Genomic DNA, 20,182 nt, shown 5'->3' with positions numbered 1-20,182 from the left:
TTTCTAAGTTGGGGGTTTTTATGAGCCCTTTTGCAGAGCTTTCTTAAGCAATCAGGATGTGTTGTGTGTGCTAATCAGGGCTTTGGTCATGTATCTGTCTACCTATTAGGTTAATGTCCATGTGCTGATGATCTTTTTTTCTTTTTTGGCTGACATCTGGAGGCTTAGGTCTTCACTGCCCCTTACCCCCAATATTGGCAAACGCTTTGTGGTTCATTGTTTCATTTTGGGACATTTTGCAGAAGTCATTTCTGTAAAGGCTGCAAAGCAGAATGTCAGTTTGGGACATTTTGCAGAAGTCATTTCTGCAAAGGCTGCAAAGCAGAATGTCAGTGCGGTCCCATCTGAGCTGCAAAATAGGATGGCAGGGCCATTGTATCTTAGCTGTCCTGGCTCCATATTTTCTTATTGGGGACAGTGGTCCTGACTCCCTCACTACCTAACTGTCCAACTAATTCCTAACCATGTTAAATTGGAAGAACATTCTGAATGAATGTTGCAAACAGTTTTGTGTTCAAAATTATAGTATTTATGATTTTTACAACTGTGGAATTGCTCACTGAAGCAATTAGCAACAGATATTTTTTCCTCGTGCTGTTGCTGGTTTCCTAGGCGAGATTTGGCTCCAACACCCATGTGAGGAAGGACCTAAAGCTTTACTTCACCTTTTTGCAGGTTTCTGACACCACGTGTTCATGCTTTTAAATTTCCCACTAAAGAAGAGCTTTCAAGGGCGCCTGGGTGGCTCAGTTGGTTAAGTGACTGCCTTCGGCTCAGGTCATGATCCCAGCGTCCTGGGATCGAGTCCTGCATCTGGCTCCCTGCTCACTGGGGAACCTGCTTCCTCCTCTCTCTGCCTGCTGCTCTGCCGACTTGTGTGCTCTCTCTCCCTGTCAAGTAAATAAATAAAATCTTTTTTTAAAAAGAATAGCTTTCAAATGCTCATGGCATTTACTGATTTAAAAGCAGAAAATTTTAGGGGTGCCTGGGTGGCTCAGTTGTTTAAGTGCCTTTGGTTCAGGTCATGATTCCAGGGTACTGGGATGGAGCCCCGCATTGGGCTCCCTGCTCAGCAGAGAGTCTGTTTCTCCCTCTCTCTGCCACTCTCCCTGCGTGTGTTCTCTCTCAAATAAATAAAAAAAATCTTTTTTTAAAAAAGGAAAACTTTAGGGGTGCCTGGGTGGCTCAGTGGGTTAAAGCCTTTGCCTTTGGCTCGGGTCATGATCCCAGGGTCCTGGGATCGAGCCCCACGTCAGACTCTCTGCTATGTGGGGAAACCTGCTTCCTTCTCTCTCTGCCTACCTCTCTGCCTACTTGGGATCTCTGCCTGTTAAGTAAATAAATAAATAAAATATTAAAAAAGTGTTTAAAAAAGGAAAGCTTTAGACTTATAGTATTCAGAAACAACCATTTGAAACTGTTTTAAAACAATCAAAGAATTGATATGTTAGAAACCATACGGCAATGTTGGGATTATGTTCCATATTCCATGGGAAGCTGGCATAGAAAGATACTAGTCTGTATAATGTCACTGAAGAATTGTGAATTAATAGAAGATTCGTGTTTTAAAATTTCTAGCAATTTTCTCTGATACATCACAGAGTACTATTTCCCCTGCATTTTCTAGGAGAAAGTTTTGTCTATATTTTTCTTCTGCCTTATATATCTTTCCTCCCATTTTTGCTAAGCCTTGATCTGGCTTTTTCTTTCTCCTTTTTTTCAGGACTATGGCTCCCTGACCAAAAAGTAACAACAGCTACAAGAGGAATTTGTTTATTTATTAAATAAAATCTAGTAGCTTGCTAGCCCTTTTGTTTAAATACTGGATTTTTCTTTCAAATTTCACAAAATACCTTGGGAATGGCTAAAACAGTTGTATGGTTTTTTTTTTTTTTTTAAATGTGAAGATTTTTATTTATTGGAGAGATAGAGAAGGGGAAGAGGCAGAGGAAGAGAGACAGGCAGACACCCTGCTGAGCGGGGAGCCCAGTGGGGGGCTTGATCCCAGGACCCTGGGATCATGACCAGAGCCAAAGGCAGAGGCTTAACTGACTGAGCCACCCCAGAATAGTTGTGTTCTTAACACTGAAGAAATTCCCACGTAGATAAATGAGGGAGGACAAGACTACCTCCTGGATATTTGAGAGATCCATACTGAAAACATGCTCTAGGACTTTATGGGACTTTCTGGTGTATGTATATAAATAATATTTTTCTGGTGTATGTATATAAATAATATTTTTCTCTGTTCTTGGTTAGGATTAAGGGCAATTTTAGTGTCAGTAGTGAGTGCGGAGTCACTGAGGTTTGAGGAAGGTTTAGACACCCAACAACTTAATTTATAGACAATCTGAGGGGCTACTTAGAAAATCTATGATAATTGACTTTAAAAACTATTAGACCTCAAAAGAGTGGCAGGATACTGCAGGCATATATTCAAGCCAATAGTTTTCTTTTTTTAATTTTTATTTTATTTATTTTTTTAAATTTTTTTATTTTTTATAAACATATATTTTTTTCCCCAGGGGTACAGGTCTGTGAATCACCAGGTTTACACACTTCACAGCACTCACCATAGCACATACCCTCCCCAATGTCCATAATTCCACCCCCTTCTCCCAACCCCCCTCCCCCCAACAACCCTCAGTTTGTTTTGTGAGATTAAGAGTCACTTATGGTTTGTCTCCCTCCCAATTCCATCTTGTTTCATTGATTCTTCTTCTACCCACTTAAGCCCCCATGTTGCATCACCACTTCCTCATATCAGGGAGATCATATGATAGTTGTCTTTCTCTGCTTGACTTATTTCGCTAACCATGATATGCTCTAGTTCCATCCATGTTGTCGCAAATGGCAAGATTTCATTTCTTTTGATGGCTGCATAGTATTCCATTGTGTATATATACCACATCTTCTTGATCCATTCATCTGTTGATGGACATCCAGGTTCTTTCCATAGTTTGAGCCAATAGTTTTCTTATGTAACCTCAATACCCAATTAGCAAGTTTAACCGGAAAAAAGAAAAAGCCCATTCATAATGGCCAACAAGTATCAGAAATGTATAGGCATAAATCCAGAAAAAGGAATGTCTGAGATCCGGGGGTGCTGAGGTGGCTCAGTGGGTTAAGCCTCTGCCTTCAGCTCAGGTCATGATCTCAGGGTCCCTGGATTGAGCTCTCTACTCAGCGGGAAGCCTGCTTCCCCCTCTCTCTCTGTCTGCCTCTCTGCCTGCTTGTGATCTCTCTCTCTCTCTCTCTGTCACATAAATAAATAAAATCTTAAAAAAAAAAAAAAAGAAATGTCTGAGGTCTGTCTGTAAGAATGGCGCTTCAGCCATTCCCTGCCCCCCCAAAACACCCAAATAAACCTAGGTGTGCTTCTGTTCTTTGATTGGAACACTCAAAACTTTAAAGATATGAATGCTATGCAGAAGTAATTTATGCCAACTCTCAGTATCCTGAACTACCTTGTTTGAATATTTGTTTAAGAAGGGCTTGTCCTCCTGGATGTCCAAACACATGATAAAGCTGTGGTCATTAAGATGGTGTGGTATTGTAGTAGAAATAGGAAAAATGGTCAATAAAAAAAGAGTCATAATGAGGGTGCTTGGGTGGCTCAGTGGGTTAAGCCTCTGCCTTTGGCTTGGGTTATGGTCTTAGGGTCCTGGGACCGAGCCCCACATCAGGTTCTCTGCTCAGCAGGGAGCCTGCTTTCTCCTCTCTCTGCCTGCCTCTCTGCCTACTTGTGATCTCTATCTGTCAAATAAATAAATAAAATCTTAAAAAAAAAAGAAGAGCCATAATGTAAATAGGAATTTAATATATGATTTAGGAAGTAATTTATAGTAATGGGGCAAAGAATGGCCCATTTGATGGTGGGGGATCAGATCTAAAGACAAAAACAATAAAAATATTGGAAGCAAATCTAGAAAAATTTGTTTTCTAATTTTGGGGTAGTTTTAGCCTACCCAAGTGAAACAGAAAACCCGGAAACTATTACGGAAAAGAGGGAGTATTGACTAAATACCAACTTCGGGGACCAGGTGTTTAATGAGAAACAGGGAACTTTTCCATCTAAAAAATTTATTTTTTTCTGTAGGAACATGTATTCAGGGAACTGAGTAAGGGACAGGCCGACCTAGTTAGGCAGGGATAGGTAGGGGGCTATGGACCAGGCTCAAGGAAATCCCAGAAATGCTGAGGTATAAGGACATAAGAGACAAGGGAACAAACAAGACCACCCTGCGCTGGGGAGCAGAGCAGGGTGGGGGATGGGAGAGTAAGGGGAGTAGGAGGGTAGGGGGTGGGTTTGTTTTTGGTGGTGGTGGTGGTGGTTTTTTTTTTTTTTTTTTAACGGCAGTCATATGGTGTCCAACAAACAATAACCAGACCCCAAAGAAGAAGTAAGGCGTTAAAGATGTTATCACTAGACCTTACTCAAACCAAGACATCACAAGAATGATAAGGCCACAGGCTCCCTGGTTACTTGTAAATAAGAGACTGTCCATGGAGGTCCCCACTGGCCACCCTATTGGGAGCCCTCTCACTCGTGAGAGCTTTTCCTGGATCTTTTTTCAATAAAACTCTGTGGCTTTACTCACTCTCCTTTGTCCTCAAGATTCATTCTTGGACTCCATGAGACAAGAGCCTCACTCTCCAGCCCTGAAACTCTGAGTAATTGAAAAAACAATGCAAAAACTTAAAAAAAAAAAAAAAAAAGGTTACAAGGACTTGAAGAAGTATACTTTAGAGAAGAGATTAATAAGCCTTTAGCTGTGTGTGTCAATAGCTTAAGTAACATCATATTAAGTAATATGAAGATGTTCAACAAAGGTGCGTGGCTCCCAAAAAAAAACTTGTTCCTAACCCTAACCTCAGGGCCTTTGCACTTGTTGCCACCTTCGCCATTTCCTCTTCCCACATACTTACTTCCCTCCCTTCATGTTTTTGCTTCCCTTTCTCTGTTATATTATTTTTTTCCCTTAGCCCTATTTACCATACTATTATGTTCTATCTCCTGCTCACTTTTACCCACTAGAAATTAGCCTCCAAAGGCAAGGTTTTATTAATTTTGTTCACTGCTGAATCACTAGAATCTGGAACAGGATAGGGCACATAGTAGGAGCCTAATAAACCTGTGTTTAATGAGAACAGGTGATTGGAGAAGTTAAAGCTATTGCCCAGGAGCTCTGCATTTTATTGCTGTAGAAAAATGAAATCTCAGACTTCAGGAAGTGACTCAGGCTGGATCTAAGGAGGGTCCCCAGCTCTGGTCTCTATTAACCTGCACACTGCTACAACGAGCAGTGGAAGCGGAACTGGGGCCATTTTTCATCCCATGCATGAAGATACCCTGGGCTATGGCAAGTTCATTGGTCTGAAGTTGGGGGTGCACAGTGGGAGCAGTTGGGGGGATTCTCTGAGCAGCTGGTTGCTGGGGTGGAGGGATAGGCAGGCAGACGAACGCTAGACCCTTGAGTCCATAAGGACCCAGGATGCAGCTTGAGTGGCTGTCCACAAGGGCCAATTTTAGAGCTGCCAACAGGAGAACAAGCATTAGTTGACTGACCACAGACCTTGGGTTCCAAGGCCATCAGCATTTTCAAAAGCAGTCCTGCTCCACACCTTTCCTGTAAAAAACACTTTGAAGTACTGGAGAAACAGCTGGCTGTCGTTGAATCACGCTAGCTCAAGCTGCTCACAAGCCTGAACATTTAATCGATGAAAGTCTTAGTTTTCAACAAAAACAGGCACATTACAGTCATCAGAAAAAATTTGGAAAGGGGCAGAACAGGTTATTGGCTCTTCTGCCCTAAGTGTGCCACTCATAGTCTTTCTGTTATTTTCAAACTCTGTACATTTTCTAAAAGGGATAATGCAAATGATTCTTGTCTCTGGAAACAGAAATAGCAGAAGGAACTGAGAGGGAGCTCCGAAGAGGGCCACTGGCTATGGGATGTGGTGCTAATAGTTTTCTCATCCAAAGAATTAAGAAACTCCTCGGAGGTGTAGGACTGGCTTTGCAACCTGGGGAGTCAAGCTCGCTGGCTGGCTGTGAAGGCCCCAGGCAGGGGGTGGGCACCGGGGGCAGGGCCAGCTCCGGGTTAGGGAACCTGGAGCCGAGAGCCAAGAGCAGAGAGCCGAGAGCCAGGGCAGCCCCGGGGGAGGGGGGGCGGGGGCAGCCCTGGAGCGGGGAGGGGCGGAGGCGGAGAGGGGAAATGGGGCAGCCCCTGGGGAGGGGCGCAGCGCCGCCGGAGTCGAGCATGGAGGCAGAGGCCGCTCGCAGAGCCGCAGGTAAGGGGAGCCGCGGCCGGCCGGGCCCCGAGCCCGCTCGCCTCCCCCGCTGGCCGCCGCGATGGCCCCTCCCTGCGTGTCGGGTTTCAATGGCTGGGCTGGCCCGAGAGCTCGGGGCCCCAGCGCTGCAAAACGAGACCGTAAACAGCGCGCGGCGGCCAGGAAACTTTCCCCGGAGTCGGCGCCAGGGCGCCACAGGCCGCGCACCTGTCGCCGCCGGGGAACGAGGAGGACGCGGAGACCCCGGACGTCGGCTGCGGGGGGCTGCGGCACTCACCCCCAGGAGGGGCAGTCCTGGAAGGGTCATGGCCACGGCCACGGCTCTCCAGAGCGTCTCCGGGGACACCCGGCGCCCTGACCGCTGACCCGGGCTTGGCGAGCTCCCCGCCTTCCCATAGCCTTGGTGGCCTTGTCTGTGAAATGGGGACCGCTCGGTGGGGGAGAAATCAGTACAGCAGCTCGGGTTACAGCGGGCACTTCTGCCCCCACGCCACCCCCTTCCCGGCCTCTGGGACAGCCTGTTGTGCCCCCAGGCACCTTGGGCGAAGGGCGCCCGGCCCCTAGCCCAGCAGGCCAGCTGGAGACTCTGGATTTGAGGGCGCGCCCCTTCCTTTCCTCCAACCCCCTCCTCTTGCTAGCCCTGGGAGGGGCCCTGCCCGTTTTGTCTCCGGAGAATCAGACAAAAACGGTGCCACTTCTGACTTTGAAAGCACGTGGAACAAATCCGTAGCGGGGTGGCTGCCAGTTCCGCAAAAGGAGTGTTTGCAGGGGAGCTGGCGTCCTGGTGCTGGATGCTGGGTACTAAGTGCTGAGGAAATGCCTCCTTGGCCCCTGCCTCTTCTTCCTCCTGCGGGGACAGGCGGCTGGAAGGCCCCCCCCCCCCCCAGGGCCAGTACCTCTCGACCTCTGGTCCCCTGCACGTCAGGCCAGCCAGGAGGCGCGCGGCCACGGTTAACCAGCCCTGCCCCCAAGTGCACTCCAACCCCAGACTGGGCGCTTTCTCCCGACACACATTTGTGTAAGGAAAAAAAAAATCAATCTTATGGAAGCTCCTCTGCCTTTTATTGGAAGCCAACAGCGACAGATAACTGGTTTTTATGGCCTGCCTTTAAAAGCTGTGACTTTGAGTTGTTTTCCCCAGATTTCCAGTGAGTTAAGAGAAAGTGGCCGCTAGCCAATTGTATGAATTTTCCAGTCCTTGGGAGTTTTCATTGGTCTAGAGATAGAGACATGGTTTCTCTCTGTTTTTAGAGAGGGAGAGGATACTGTATCATTTTTTAAATCCCTCCCCTCCCCGCCCCCCCCCCCCAACTCCCTCGTCCTTTTTGGAAAGGTGGTCGCCATAGTGGGAGTGGTGCTGCCAGTTTGCTGGAGAACTGAGTCAAGAAACACAAGTGACAGGCTGTTCTGATCTCCTCCAACACCTCTGCTAGACGGAGAGGATTTGGGCACTTAGGGACTTACTGTTCAGAGCTATCTCCCTTATCCTCAACACTTAGTGGGCACAGAGTTGCTCAATCCATACCTTCTCCCTTACCTCCTCCTTTGAGTAGTCCCATGGGTTAGAGAGTTCTCCCAGCTATGGCCTTGGCGTTGTGCTTATCCTACCCAGTCTTTCTGTGTTTCATGGGAAAAGTCATGGTAACTTCACCTTCTGGAAAAGTGTAGTTGGCCTAACTGGCTTAAGGGTTTTTCTGTATTTCTTTCAGTGTTGGCTCTGGCTTTCATGGTTGCTGATGGACCAGAGGACCCAGGGTGGTTCCACGTTAATCATTTCCATGTGTGTTAGAGCTTAATGGGTTGGACTTTTTATGTTAGCCGAACCAATGCCTGAGCTTTGATAGCCCGTTTCCAAAAAGGGCTTGAGCAAACTGTGTCTATGTTGGAGTCCATTTTCCTTTCACAAGGAAGCATTAAACTAAGACGCGCTTTCAGACAAGGCTGTGTCTCGGTGACTACTTTAGCCCTAACATATAGGGAAAGGACAGGTGACATTTCTGTGGGAGTCATGTTCTATATCTAGATGACTCTCCTCAATATTGGGGTGTCCAGTTGGGGGGCACTATCTAGTGGGGCTCTGGAGCTACCCCCAGTAATTCAAGACAGGGAGAGAGAAAGAGACACACACACACACACACACACACACACACACTCTCTCTCTCTCTCTCTCTCTTTCTCTTTCTCTCTCTCAGAGTTTGTATGTGTTTTTTATTTCTCTGATGCTGAAGACCTTCTTAGGTTTCAGCAGCCCTTCTGCTGCTGTCATTTTAGCTTAGAGCATCCAGGAGAAGAGAAGGAAAGTCACACGTGTTCTAGTTCCGTACTCTCCTCATCCTTTACCTTGAATTTCCCTCCTCGGTGAGATAAGGACTTGATTGACCTCGGAATGGTTCCTTGAGACCCTGTGCTCATCACAGCAGAGGGCTGGGCCCAGTGTAAAATTTGGGGTCCCTTCTGAGAGGGCCGTTTGGTTCGCCCTCATCCCTTTTGTTTATACCCAAATAGAAGCATTTGTGAGACTTGCCGGTTTGATGATCTCCATTTAGAAAGTCAGCTTAGTGTTCCGGTTAAGAAAAGTTTGGTGTTGGACAGTTTACACTAGTAATCAAGCCGAGCTTTATAGGAAAGCTAGCGAGCAAGGAAGACTGTAAAAGATGGGTTGACTCCGAAGCTTGGGTCAGGGGAACAGGGAGAGTGGTGATGCCAGGGAAGGAACCAACTTTTGGAGGGGGAAAACATGAAGCCGTCTAGACACAGTGATTTCAGAATGTTCCAGAACATGCCTCTCGTTGGAGATAACTGAAGAGTTAGTCAGAAACACTAACGCCGGTGTGTGGGAAGAATCTAGAAAGGCCAGTAGTGCCTGCCGTGAGCCCTGTTGGGGACCCCGGAAGGCCTGCTGACGTGTGCCCTGGGATGTGGGAGGAGGGGAGGAGCTGAGGGTACAGCCCGAGGGCTCAGAAAGGGCAGAGTTCTGAGATTATGAGACCTAGACCCAGAGGAGGAGAGACCAGGAAGCAAAGAAGCCCCTGGCAGGGCCTGGTGCCGAGAGAGGCTGAGGCGGGTGCAGAGTGGGGTCTGCTTGGAAGTGGGTCAGGGCAAGGGAGAAGTAACTTACCTGAGGTCACTTGCTAGGAAGTGGCAGGGTTGGGAGTCACATGGCGGGGGTGGTAGTGGTCTGAGTCCCCACAGTTGTTATGGTGACGTTTGATGGGGGAAGCGCCACCGTCCCCCACCCCACCCCAAAAGAGTGTAGGCTCTGGAAGGAAACACTCCATGAGCCAGTCCCGAAGGGGCCTCCCTTCTGAGGGAGGACCTCTTATGATCAAAAAAAATTCAATATCAATTAGGTGTTTTGGATCTTCTCTAGTTCAAGGTAAAGAAGCCTTCCCATAGACGCATGTGGCCAAGTGAGTTTCTGGAAGCAGGGTCTCATTGAGGGCAGTGGGCTGGGCTGGCCACTGGGACTCATGTCATTGTCACAGAGCATTCATGACCTTTGGTGAGTCTCTGTCCCTTCATCAGGGAAGAAGGGAAAGGCTGGGTGGGATGGTCTCTAAAAATCCTTTTGGCTGTGAGGTTGGTCAGTTACTTCCCACCCAACCAGACTGAGGGTAGGGCCTCCAGTGATCTTTCTTCTTGAGTACCTTGCCCTTACCTGGCATATAGCAGGAGTTACCTGGGCTTTGAATGGAGAAATCATTTCCCCTAGGAGCTGGTGAAAGCCATTGTGGGTTGTGTGGTTGTAGGATTACTGGGAAATTTTCTGCAGATTGGGGGTATCAGGATATGGGGTAATAATACCGGCTGGCCTCAATCCCTGGGGCAGACGGGCCCCTGAACAGTGCTGTGGTCTGTGTATCCCTTGGAATATCTTTCCAGGGTCCTACTTGTCCTGGGAGATCCGGTCCTGAGCAGGCCCTCCTACAGGCTTGGGCATTTCATGTTACCTCCCCCACCCCTTGGCTGTGATTCCCTGCCGTAGAATGCTCTCCGTGCTAGAGATGGTTCTCGCTCGCCTCCAGTTCTAAACAAGGGCTGTATTATGTCCGTGTTCAGTGGTGATCTCCATTGCATGAAGCCAGACCAGAAATGGCTGGTGTTCTTGACCTCCTGCCATGTCCTGGCAGGATGGAGTGAATGATCGAGGGGCCAAGACTCAGGCTGGATTGTGGGAGGACAGTGGGCACTGAGGTGTTGTCTTTCTGAACTTTGAAACCCTAGTCTGCTGACCTGCTGACTGGCCTTCGCTGGGCTCCTGACAGCAGTTGGCTCCTGGCCTCTCTGATGACATTCTTATTTGTAGCTCAGCATTGGGAAATTCCAAACAGAAGATTGTAGAAAATGACCATGTTTTCTGCTGTGTCGTGTGATACAGAAAGATAAGTCAGGACAAAATTCAGGCACGTTTGTTGGTCAGATGCCCCCGGTGTCCTGTGACTTTTAAAGTCAGGGTTGCTGGGTTGCAGGGGGTGAGGGGGAGTTGGGGGGTAGTGGCAGTTAAGACTGTCAGTAGTGGCGGAGGGTTGGGGCCTTTGAGTAAGGCTCATTAGGATGTAGCAGCTTTGGCTTGGAAATTCCATGCCTTTTAGTTCACCCTCTGTTGTGGGTTTTCTTTCCCAAGGCCTGCGATCAGCAAGCTTGGGTCGGAGGGTGGGACACATAGCGTGTGTGACCCCAAAGGCATGTCTGTTGACATCCAGGCTTGCTGTTCCCACCCGACTCTGGCCTCCTGGGAGCTCTCTCCCATCAGACCCTTTGCATTCCCCATGCCCGGGCGGTGGCCTCATTCCCTACTTAACCCAGTACCTATTGTCTGTCCAGGCACAGAAACCTTTCCCTGTGCTTCTTTGCTTCTCCAAACCAGGGCAGCTACAGGGCCACTGAGTCCCAGCTGAGGTGAGGGCTGGGGGGCCAAAGGGAGGGCCGAGGGGGAGCTCCCATCCCTGCATGTTTTGGGGGCTCTCAAGGCCCCAAATCTCTTCTAGACCGCTCAGTTTCCTAGACTTGTAGAAATTAAGATAATTGTGTTTTTCTTGGAAACCAGGTTTCTAACCACTACTCTTGAATTCCATTAAGAGAGGGAGAAAGCTGTGTTCATGTCTTCGTTGCATTTTGCTGAAATAAGCCCTAATCAGAGTCCCTGAATATTTCACTCAGTGGTAAGAGCTCGAGAAGTCGATGTTATGGAGACTTCCCCATTGCACAGCCTTCTTCCGGTGGTACTGTCCCTGTCCAGATCTCTTCTCGGAGACTGCTACTTCGTGGACTATTATTATTATTTTTAAAGATTTTATTTATGTACTAGAGAGAGGGAGAGAGACGTCACACAAGCAGGAGGGGGTTGGAGAGAAGGAGAGGGAGGGAACACTCCCTCTTGAGCCGGGAGCCCGACGTGGGGCTCCATGCCAGGACCCTGGGGTCACGACCTGAGCCGAAGGCAGAGGCTTAGCCGACTGAGCCACCCAGGCACCCAAACTTCATGAATTATTTTTACCCAGTGTATGTAGCAGGTAGAGCTGTATAATGCCCAAACAGTGAATTATAGTTGGTGTTCATTTTGACCTTTTTTTTTTTTTCCCAACAAGTGATTTCTGTAAGGTGTGTGTATTGCCTACATTTGGGCTCTTAGAACATCTTGGGAAAAAAATTATTTTAAGCTATCCAGAAAGAAAGGTATGGCTTTGTGTTTTTCCTTACTACATGAACACTGAATAGAAATACTAAAATACTTAGAAATATTTGGGGTAATAAAATATGTTCTCCTGTTAAAGGATCGTCTAGTTACTTGTTGAGGAATATCTGTTGTTAATCATAGCAATAAAATTTGAATATCAACAAATCATATTGTTTTTATGTCTTTTATATTGAGATCCCCCACCCCAACCCTTGCCTTAATTCTATTTTTTTTTTCTCCTACTTTGAAATAGGATACCTATGTTTCTATTCTTTGGGGGGCTAACTTAGAAATTTTAATATGCATGTTAATTCTAATTCTGAAATTAATGAATTTTAAACCTTCTCTGGAGTCATCTAAAAGCCTTATAGTACTTTCATTCCACAGATCCCCTTCCCAGTTTTTGTGCTGTTGTTACATAGCAACCTGTTCTATTATGATTTTTAATTTCCTCCAGTTAGATGGTTTGTTTCGTATGGTCTGCACAGGCTTGGATTTTATCATGTGCTTATTATTTTCTTTGCTCCTGTTCCTCCTCCCCCCTTTAAGATTTTATTTATTTGAGAGAGAGAAAGAGAGCAAGCATGAGGTGGGGGTTGGGGGGAGGGGGCAGAGGGAGAGGGAGAAGCAGACTTCCTGATGAACAGGGAGCCCCACAGAGGCTTGATCTCAGGACAGTAAGATCATGACTTGAGCCGAAGGCAGATGCTCAACCTACTGAGCCAGCCAGGGGCTGTCTCCCATGCCTTCTTAATTAACTTTCTCTTGAAGTTTTTTTCCTTTTTCCTGAGTGTATCCTTTAGAAATAACTTTGGTGAGGATTTTCTGGTAGCAAACTCCCATAGAGTTTGCTTTTCTAAACATTTCTTCATTAGCCCATGTTCTTGGAAATTACTTTTGCTAGGGAGAGGATGAAAGTCCTTTAAAAATGTTCTTCTATTGTCCTCTGGCTGCCATAGTTGCGGTGGAGAAGGCTGCTGTCAGTCTACTTGGCCTTGGAGGCTCTGTCTTTGTCTTTTGGCTGCTTTTATGGTCCTATTTTTGTGTTTTTTGTTTTGCAGATTGACCACAGTGTGTCTAGGTGAGGATATCTCTTTTTCCTGCTTTGGGGATTGGTTGGGATTCTAATATCTGAGGATAGGTATCTTTCATCAATTATGGGAAAATTTCAATCATTTCTTCAAATCCTGACTCTTGTTCATCCTATTTTCTCTTTCTAGAACCTCAGTTAAGATTGTTACTGGACCAGAGGTGCCTGGTGGCTCAGTGGGTTAAAGCCTCTGCCTTTGGCTCAGGTCATGATCCCAGGGTCCTGGGATTGAGCCCCACATCGGGCTTTCTGCTCGGCGGGAAGCCAGCTTCCCCCCCCCCCCCCCCCGTCTGCCTCTCCGCCTACTTGTGATCTCTAACGGTCAAATAAATAAAATCTTTAAAAAAAGAAAAGATTGTTACTGGACCTGGTTATCCTACTAACCCTCTTTTTTAACCTGCCTATCATGTCCGACATCAGTATCTTTTTGGGCTGCATTCTGGGTAATTTCTCCAGATATATTTTCCAGTTCATCGCCTACTTAAGACGTTCATACCTAGATCTACTTTCTTTCCCCTAGAGTCTTACTGCTCAAACAATAATTTTGGCTCTTTACATATCCTAAATTTAAATTTAAATTTCGTTAGCCGTATTTACTCTCCTTATCTTCTATGCTGGATAATTTCAACATCTATAGTCTCTGTGGGTCGGATTTGTGCTGCCCCTGTTGTGGCTGTTTATTTCATCATATATTCAGAGATTTTTTTTTTTTTTTTGAGAGACAATAAAGTTTTTTGAGTGATAGCGCAAAGCTCCCAAAGAGGGAGGAGATCTGAGAGTGTTGCCCGTGTTCAGAGGTTTTTGAAATCAGGTCTGAATGACCCCAGTCCTCGTGCTCAAACGTTCTGACCTGTGTGACTCAGTACTGAGGAGCTCCTTTTATGGCTGCTTCATCTATCTTTCAAGATGGGCTCATTTCATAATACCTTAAGGAAAATTCTTAATATTTTAGAATAATGTACATCTTATTCTTTCTGTTGGCAGGTTCATCGATTTTCCCCTTCGGAAAGAACTAGGATCTTAGCAGACTGAGACTGCTTCCAATGTTAGTTTATAAATCTGTCACAAGTTGAAAGCTCCCCGTAGAATTTCATTGACTTATGTGGAGGGGAGGGGTTAGAGTAGAAGGTCACCTCAACCCCTCACCCCACATGTCTAAGTAGCAGTCACTTCTGCCATGTCTACTGCACATCTGGCTCATGCCTGCCATCTCTTTCTTGTCATCTCCACTGCCATCACTGATCCAAGACATTGTCGTTGGCTGCCTTAACCTGTATCGTCTCTTTGGTTTCCTGCTGCGTTGTGTTCTGGAAGAAGCAGTAAACACGCCTTCCAGCTATCACGCCCTGTCGGGGACCTTTTAGCAACCTCTTCTTGCATTGTCCTTGAACCCTGAAGTCAGGAACAAGGCCTGTAACTTTGGCTTCTACCCACCTGCTTCTCATGATTCCTGCCCTTCTTTCCTTGGCCAGCCATGCTGCAGCCACACTGGCTGACCTGTATCTCTTGGAATCCCTCCGCTCCTTTCTTCCTCCTGTATGTCTGGCGGGCCCTTGCCCCTGGTCTGCCCAGGGCTGACATTTTATTCTTCAGTCCTCTGCTGAAGGTTGCCTCCACATTGAACTTCCCTAGTCATCCTGTCTCCTGTCTCCCCTTCCCTTCTCCTGCCATACCATGGGGGTGTTCAACTGTTTTTGTGTCTCCCCGACTAGCCTCTAAGTCCTATAAGTGTAGAGACTGTTTCTGCTTTTTTCACCAGTGTAATGTCTGGCACCCTAAATGATGGCCAGGATGTTTTAAGTTGCACATTTTAACATAGCCTTATAGAAGAAAATTTTGCAAACCTTGGTTGTGGGGTTAGTATTGAATGTTTCCAGGGTCTGATTAGAACTTTTCCTAGGACCCTGGGGTATTAGGAAGACCTGGTGTCACCCTAGGGACCCTAGGAGCAGGTGTCCTAGAAGCTTTAGGGCGTTACTATATTACTATTATTATTATTTAAACTGGTGGAAGTTTTTTTTTTTTTAATTTAAATTTCATTTATTGAGAGAGAGAGAGTGAGCGAGCATGAGCAGAGAGAGTGGGAGAGGGATAAGCAGACTCCCTGCTGAGTAGGGAGTCCCAGGGCTCGATCCTGGGACTCTGGGATCATGATCCAAACCAAAGGCAGATGCCTAACTGACTGAGTCACCCAGGTGCTTCCCCCTTCCAAGCTTTAAAATGCTTACCAAATGACAGTGCACACTAAGTCTGTACACTCTTGACTTTAGCCACCTCCCACCCACTGCTATCTTTGTTTGGAGTGCGTCTGAGCTGGGCAGGGGGCAGAGGTGGGCATCATTGCCCTGTGATGCAGGTTGTGTGAACATATCCTCTGCAGGTAGCCCACTTAGGCCACATCAGCCTTGTCATTTGACCCCTTGTGAATTCATGTCCCTTTACTTCTCACAAGGTTTTCAAAGCACATGTTGAAAGTATGACCATAATTTTCAAAAGACTCAAATAAAACTTTCTCCAAAGAAGACATACAGATGCCAGCAAGCCCTTAAAAAGATGCTAAGCATCACTAATCATTAGGGAAATGCAAATTAAAACCATAACAAATACCACCTTGCACCCATTAGAATGGCTGTTTCAGGGAAAAAACAAAACAAAACAAAAACAACCCAAACCCCCACAAAACCCAGAAAATAACAAGTGTTGGCGAGAATGTGGGGAAATTAGAACTCTTGCACACTTTTGGTGGGGATGTAAAATGGTGCAGCCACTGTGGAAAACAGTATGGTAGTTCCTTAAACAATTAAGCATAGAATTACCATATGATCCAACAATTCTAGTTCCCAAACGACGGGAAAGCAGGGACTGAAAGAAATATTTTAAATCCACGTTCATTGCAGCATTCTTTGCAATAGCCAAAAGACGATAACAGCCCAAGTGTCCAACAATAGGTGAATGGGTAAACAAAATGGTATTTTTACACACACGCACATGCATACCCACACACACATATACACGTATTATATAATGTAATATTATTCAGCCTTAAAAAGGTATTTTAAGCAGTGCTGTGCTGAGGACTAGCTGTCATTTGGTGCTGGTAGATAAAGTATGGCTCTTAACATGATATAAATTAGTAAGCAGGGGCGTTGGGATTTCCATCTTCAGATCTGAGTTTGAGTCCAGCCCTACTACTGATTTTCTGTTTTTGAACTTCTACCTCCACAGCTGAAAAATGGGGGTGAGCGTTTTGTTGACTTGGAGGGGTTGATGTAAGTTTCAAACCAGCAAGCACTTGTGTGGGAGCCCTTTGTAAATTGCAAGATCCCTTTGTAAATTGCAAAAACACTCTGCCAATATAAGATGTAAAAGGGTTCATTCTAATGTGAGAACTTTTCATCAATATCCTAATACTTTTTCTCCCTGTTAATACTTAAAAAAAAAATCTATCTTTTATTCCTTTAAGCATCTCTATGCCCAATGTGGGGCTCGAACTCACGATCCCAAGGTCAAGAGTTGCATGTCCTTGCGAATGAGCCAGCCAGGTGCCCCACTTTGCCAATACTTTAGAAACTATCCACAGAAGGCAGAATATTCTTTTTTTTTTTTTAATTTCTTCCATTTAAAACTGCGCTGGTATTAACTTTGATGCAAGTAATTGTTACTTGGAGTGTATTTCTTCATCTACTTTTTAGTTTTACACAAGAGTCCAGTGCCCTTATAAAAAAGTATCTATCTCAATACATTTCCAGTTACTGGAGAGTAATGGCCTTCTTCCTAAGTAAGTAACTTTTGAGGTTTAAGGTAAACCGATTCTTTTCCATCCCTTCTCCTTGCATGGTACTCTGGGTGATGACTGTAAGTACTATTATGTGTACACAACTTCCTCTAGGACTGGGTTCTGGAGACTAAGCACTGGTCTATTTTCAGCTCCCTTTGTTTCTTTGCACGGGGCTGGGTATGCGAAATAGAGGTGATTTCCCCCCCTCTTCAGAGGTATTATCATTTGCCGTGTAATAGATGAACATATAGAGATCTGATTTCTGGATGAAGGTTTGTGAAATCCATTAATAGCCACGATTTGGGGGTAAGTTCTGAGAAATGTTATTCTGTGAGTAATGGGTAAAAGCATTACGTTGGAGAAGAGTTACTTTTCTTCCTCTCGTTGCGAGCTGTGTGGTTTAGGGCTCTGGTTCCACGCTGGATGGTGGCTTCCTACATCATTACCCCACCAGCTCTAGAGCCAGCATATGTTCATGGTGGTGTTATTGACACTGGGGCTGGGTACCTTTTTTGCTTTTCTTCAAGTTCTTGGTCAATTACACGCAAGATACAAAGAGTCAGGCTTTCTGTGTTCTTCCTGGGCGTGTGCAAAAAGCTTCTTCCTTCTCAGTAAAGGTTAAACAAATCTGGCACTGTGCTGATGACCACATGGCGTAGAGCGGCTTGGTTCGGGGGTGAGGGAAGGCTGAGCTTCCTGCAGTTGTGGGAGCAAGGGCCCCTCTTTTGTTACCATTCATCAGGAAGTATATATGTGAGATGCTGTTTTGTTCTGTTTGCCCCAAACAGGGCTTCACATTTGTCCCCCTCTTTGTATGCAAAAGGAAGAGTTGTTTCATTCCCACCTCAAATCCTTTTGAATGATGCAGGGGGAAAAAATAGTTTTATCTTTGTATCCTTTGCCTGAAAGTAAGACGCACCAATGCTCAGATTACGAGACCTTCATATTAGAAGCAATTAGGATTACATAAACCTTTGTGTGGGAGGCACATAAAGTCATCTGCATATTTTACTATCTTAGATTTGGGACAAGTGATTTATTCTCAGCCAAGGCAATGACAAGCTGCAAGTGGGCCAGTACTAAATATGTGATAACACAGCGACAGGCACCCTGTCAATTACTGGGGAACGAAACCTTCCCGCCACCACCTGCAGACCTTTCCCCAGCGTGCCTCCGTTCCCTGACAATTTTGCTCATCTGCTCAAAAAATTCTAACAGATTCTACAGTCTGTCTTCCAACTTTTTTTTTTTTTTTTTCAATTCTTTGCTAAGACTATTTTGGCAATCAGATGCTCTTCAAAACCAACAAAAATATCCAAGTGTGTGTTTGCTTCACCTTCTGTTTTCTGCTCCTTTCTGTAGACAGGCGCTCTGCTGACAGGGTGGCCTCCTGCTGGGTGGGCCATTGGCCCTAGGCATTTGCACCTTTGCTACCCGTCTGAGAGTGATGCTTGCTTCTGCCTTGATGGTACTTTGAAGCACTGTTCTTGGGTGCCCGAGAGGCTCAGTCATTAAGCATCTGCCTTAGGCTCAGGTCATGATCCCAGGGTCCTGGGATCGGGCCCCGCATCAAGCTCCCTGCTTAGCAGGAGCCTGCTTCCCCCTCTTCCACTCCCCTTGCTTGTGTTCCCTTTCTCGCTGTGTCTTTCTCTGTCAAATAAATAAAATCACAAAAACAATAACAAAACACTCTTCTCCAAGGTATGCTTGTCATATGTCCGTTAGTGTTTTGGGACAAGAGGTCCTTGGTTCAGTAAGTCTGGGAAATAAATGCTGGATTAAGCAAATTCCACTACTTCAGAATTTCTTTCTTTCTTTCTTTTTCTTCTTCTTCTTTTTTTTTTTTTTTTTGCTTTAAGATTTCTAAATGTTCCATTAGCTGATAGGCCCGTAGAATTCCCAGCAGTGAGTTCTAGATGCCACAACAGACCTCCTTTTTTCTCTTTCCTTTGTTTTTAAGATTTTATTTATTTTAGGGAGAGAATGCAAGCGTGCGGGGCCGGGGTGGGGCAGAGGGAGAGGGAGACAGTCTCAAGCAGGCTCCCTGCTTGACCGCGGAGCCTGATGCGGGGCTCGATCCCAAAACCCTGAGATCATGACCTGAGGCAGAATCAGAGAGTCGGGTGCTTAACCGACGTTGCCACCCAGGCGCCCCTAAGTGCCACAGCAGACCTCCTTTTTGAAATGTGCTGGCCGTGGGAACCCCATTTGCAGCCTATCTTGGGGAGCCTGTGTTCCACAGGATATGCCTAGGAAAAGGCTGGAATGGCCTGAGGAGAGTCATCGTGCTGGCTGGAGGGACTGCTATTCTTTGATAGAAAGTAAATGCCAGGCCACATTTTGCACAACTGTGGGTTTTCTCAGCACCTGTTTCCCCAACTTTTGGAAGTAGAGTGTTCCCATGAAACCTCTTGTAAGCTGGAACCAGGTAAAGAGAAGAGTCAGTTACCATTAACGTATATGGGAAAGGTTTTGAGCTTGCCTAGACCCACAACGGACCTGCCTGGGACTCTTCTGATTCCTTAGGATGCCTCTTGCTAAGGGATACATAAAATAAATCGAGATAAAGGACAGAGGCACACGGACCCTGTGTAGAGTTCTGGGAGCTTAGCTTGATGTTGTTCCTGGGGAAGGACCTTGTCAGGACCATGGTCACGGCTCAGCTGTGTGGTGTGTCTGTGAGGGCTCACTGCAGAATGGAGGCTGAACACTAATTTTGCTTTTCACTTTTGATCATTAAAGCAAAAGTCCTCTTTGGATTTCTTCAGTTAGTGAAAAAAGGGAGCTCTTTCATAAAAGCAAAGTAGCGTCATGTGAAGTTTGGGAAAGCTGGGGATACTTGTATATGCAACAGCCTCCCCCCCTTATTTTTAAAAATTTTTTGCTTAAACGTAATCATCGTTTAAGTTAAAAGTAGTTCTCAGTTTGAAGGCATCCTGTGGTGAAAGCTTTGGAGACCAAAGATGAAGTTTGTGAATATGGAATTTTTAAAATAGATTTTATTTATTGGGGCGCCTGGGTGGCTCAGTGTGTTAAGCCTCTGCCTTTGGCTCAGGTCATGGTCTCATGGTTCAGAGGGATCGAGCCCCACATCGGGCTCTCTGCTCAGCAGGGAGCCTGCTTCCCCCTCTCTCTGTGCCTGCTTCTCTGCCTATTGTGATCTCTTTCTCTGTCAAATAAATAAATAAAATCTTTATTTTTAATGATTTTATTTATTTATTTGAAAGAGAGGGAGAGGGCACACAAAAGGGGGTGGGGGGCAGAGGGAGAGGGAGAAGCAGACTCCTCACCAAGCAGGGAGCCTGACTCGGGGCTCAATCCCAGGACCCTGAAATCATGACCT

At 46.0% G+C, this 20,182-nt stretch overlaps 1 protein-coding gene across 4 annotated transcripts in view; it reads left to right on the top strand.

Moving 5' to 3' along the window:
- Window positions 1–6,188: 6,188 nt before the first annotated feature.
- FAM169B (family with sequence similarity 169 member B) overlaps window positions 6,189–20,182 on the top strand; it is an 86,685-nt gene continuing 72,691 nt past the window's right edge. For 3 of the 4 annotated variants that reach the window (XM_032342160.1, XM_032342161.1, XM_032342162.1), the window contains exon 1: window positions 6,190–6,294. In XM_032342160.1, the coding sequence (XP_032198051.1) occupies window positions 6,219–6,294 (76 nt within the window). In that variant the 5' untranslated portion in view covers window positions 6,190–6,218. Of the gene's footprint in view, window positions 6,295–20,182 lie in introns of all 4 variants that reach the window. The other variant, XM_032342163.1, reaches the window with a different exon arrangement.

This window comes from Mustela erminea, chromosome 5 (genome assembly GCF_009829155.1).
Source record: "Mustela erminea isolate mMusErm1 chromosome 5, mMusErm1.Pri, whole genome shotgun sequence".
In the NCBI taxonomy this organism is placed as follows: domain Eukaryota; kingdom Metazoa; phylum Chordata; class Mammalia; order Carnivora; family Mustelidae; genus Mustela; species Mustela erminea.
The sequence above is the reverse complement of the archived record's forward strand: the minus strand, read 5'-3'. Positions and strand labels throughout refer to the sequence as shown.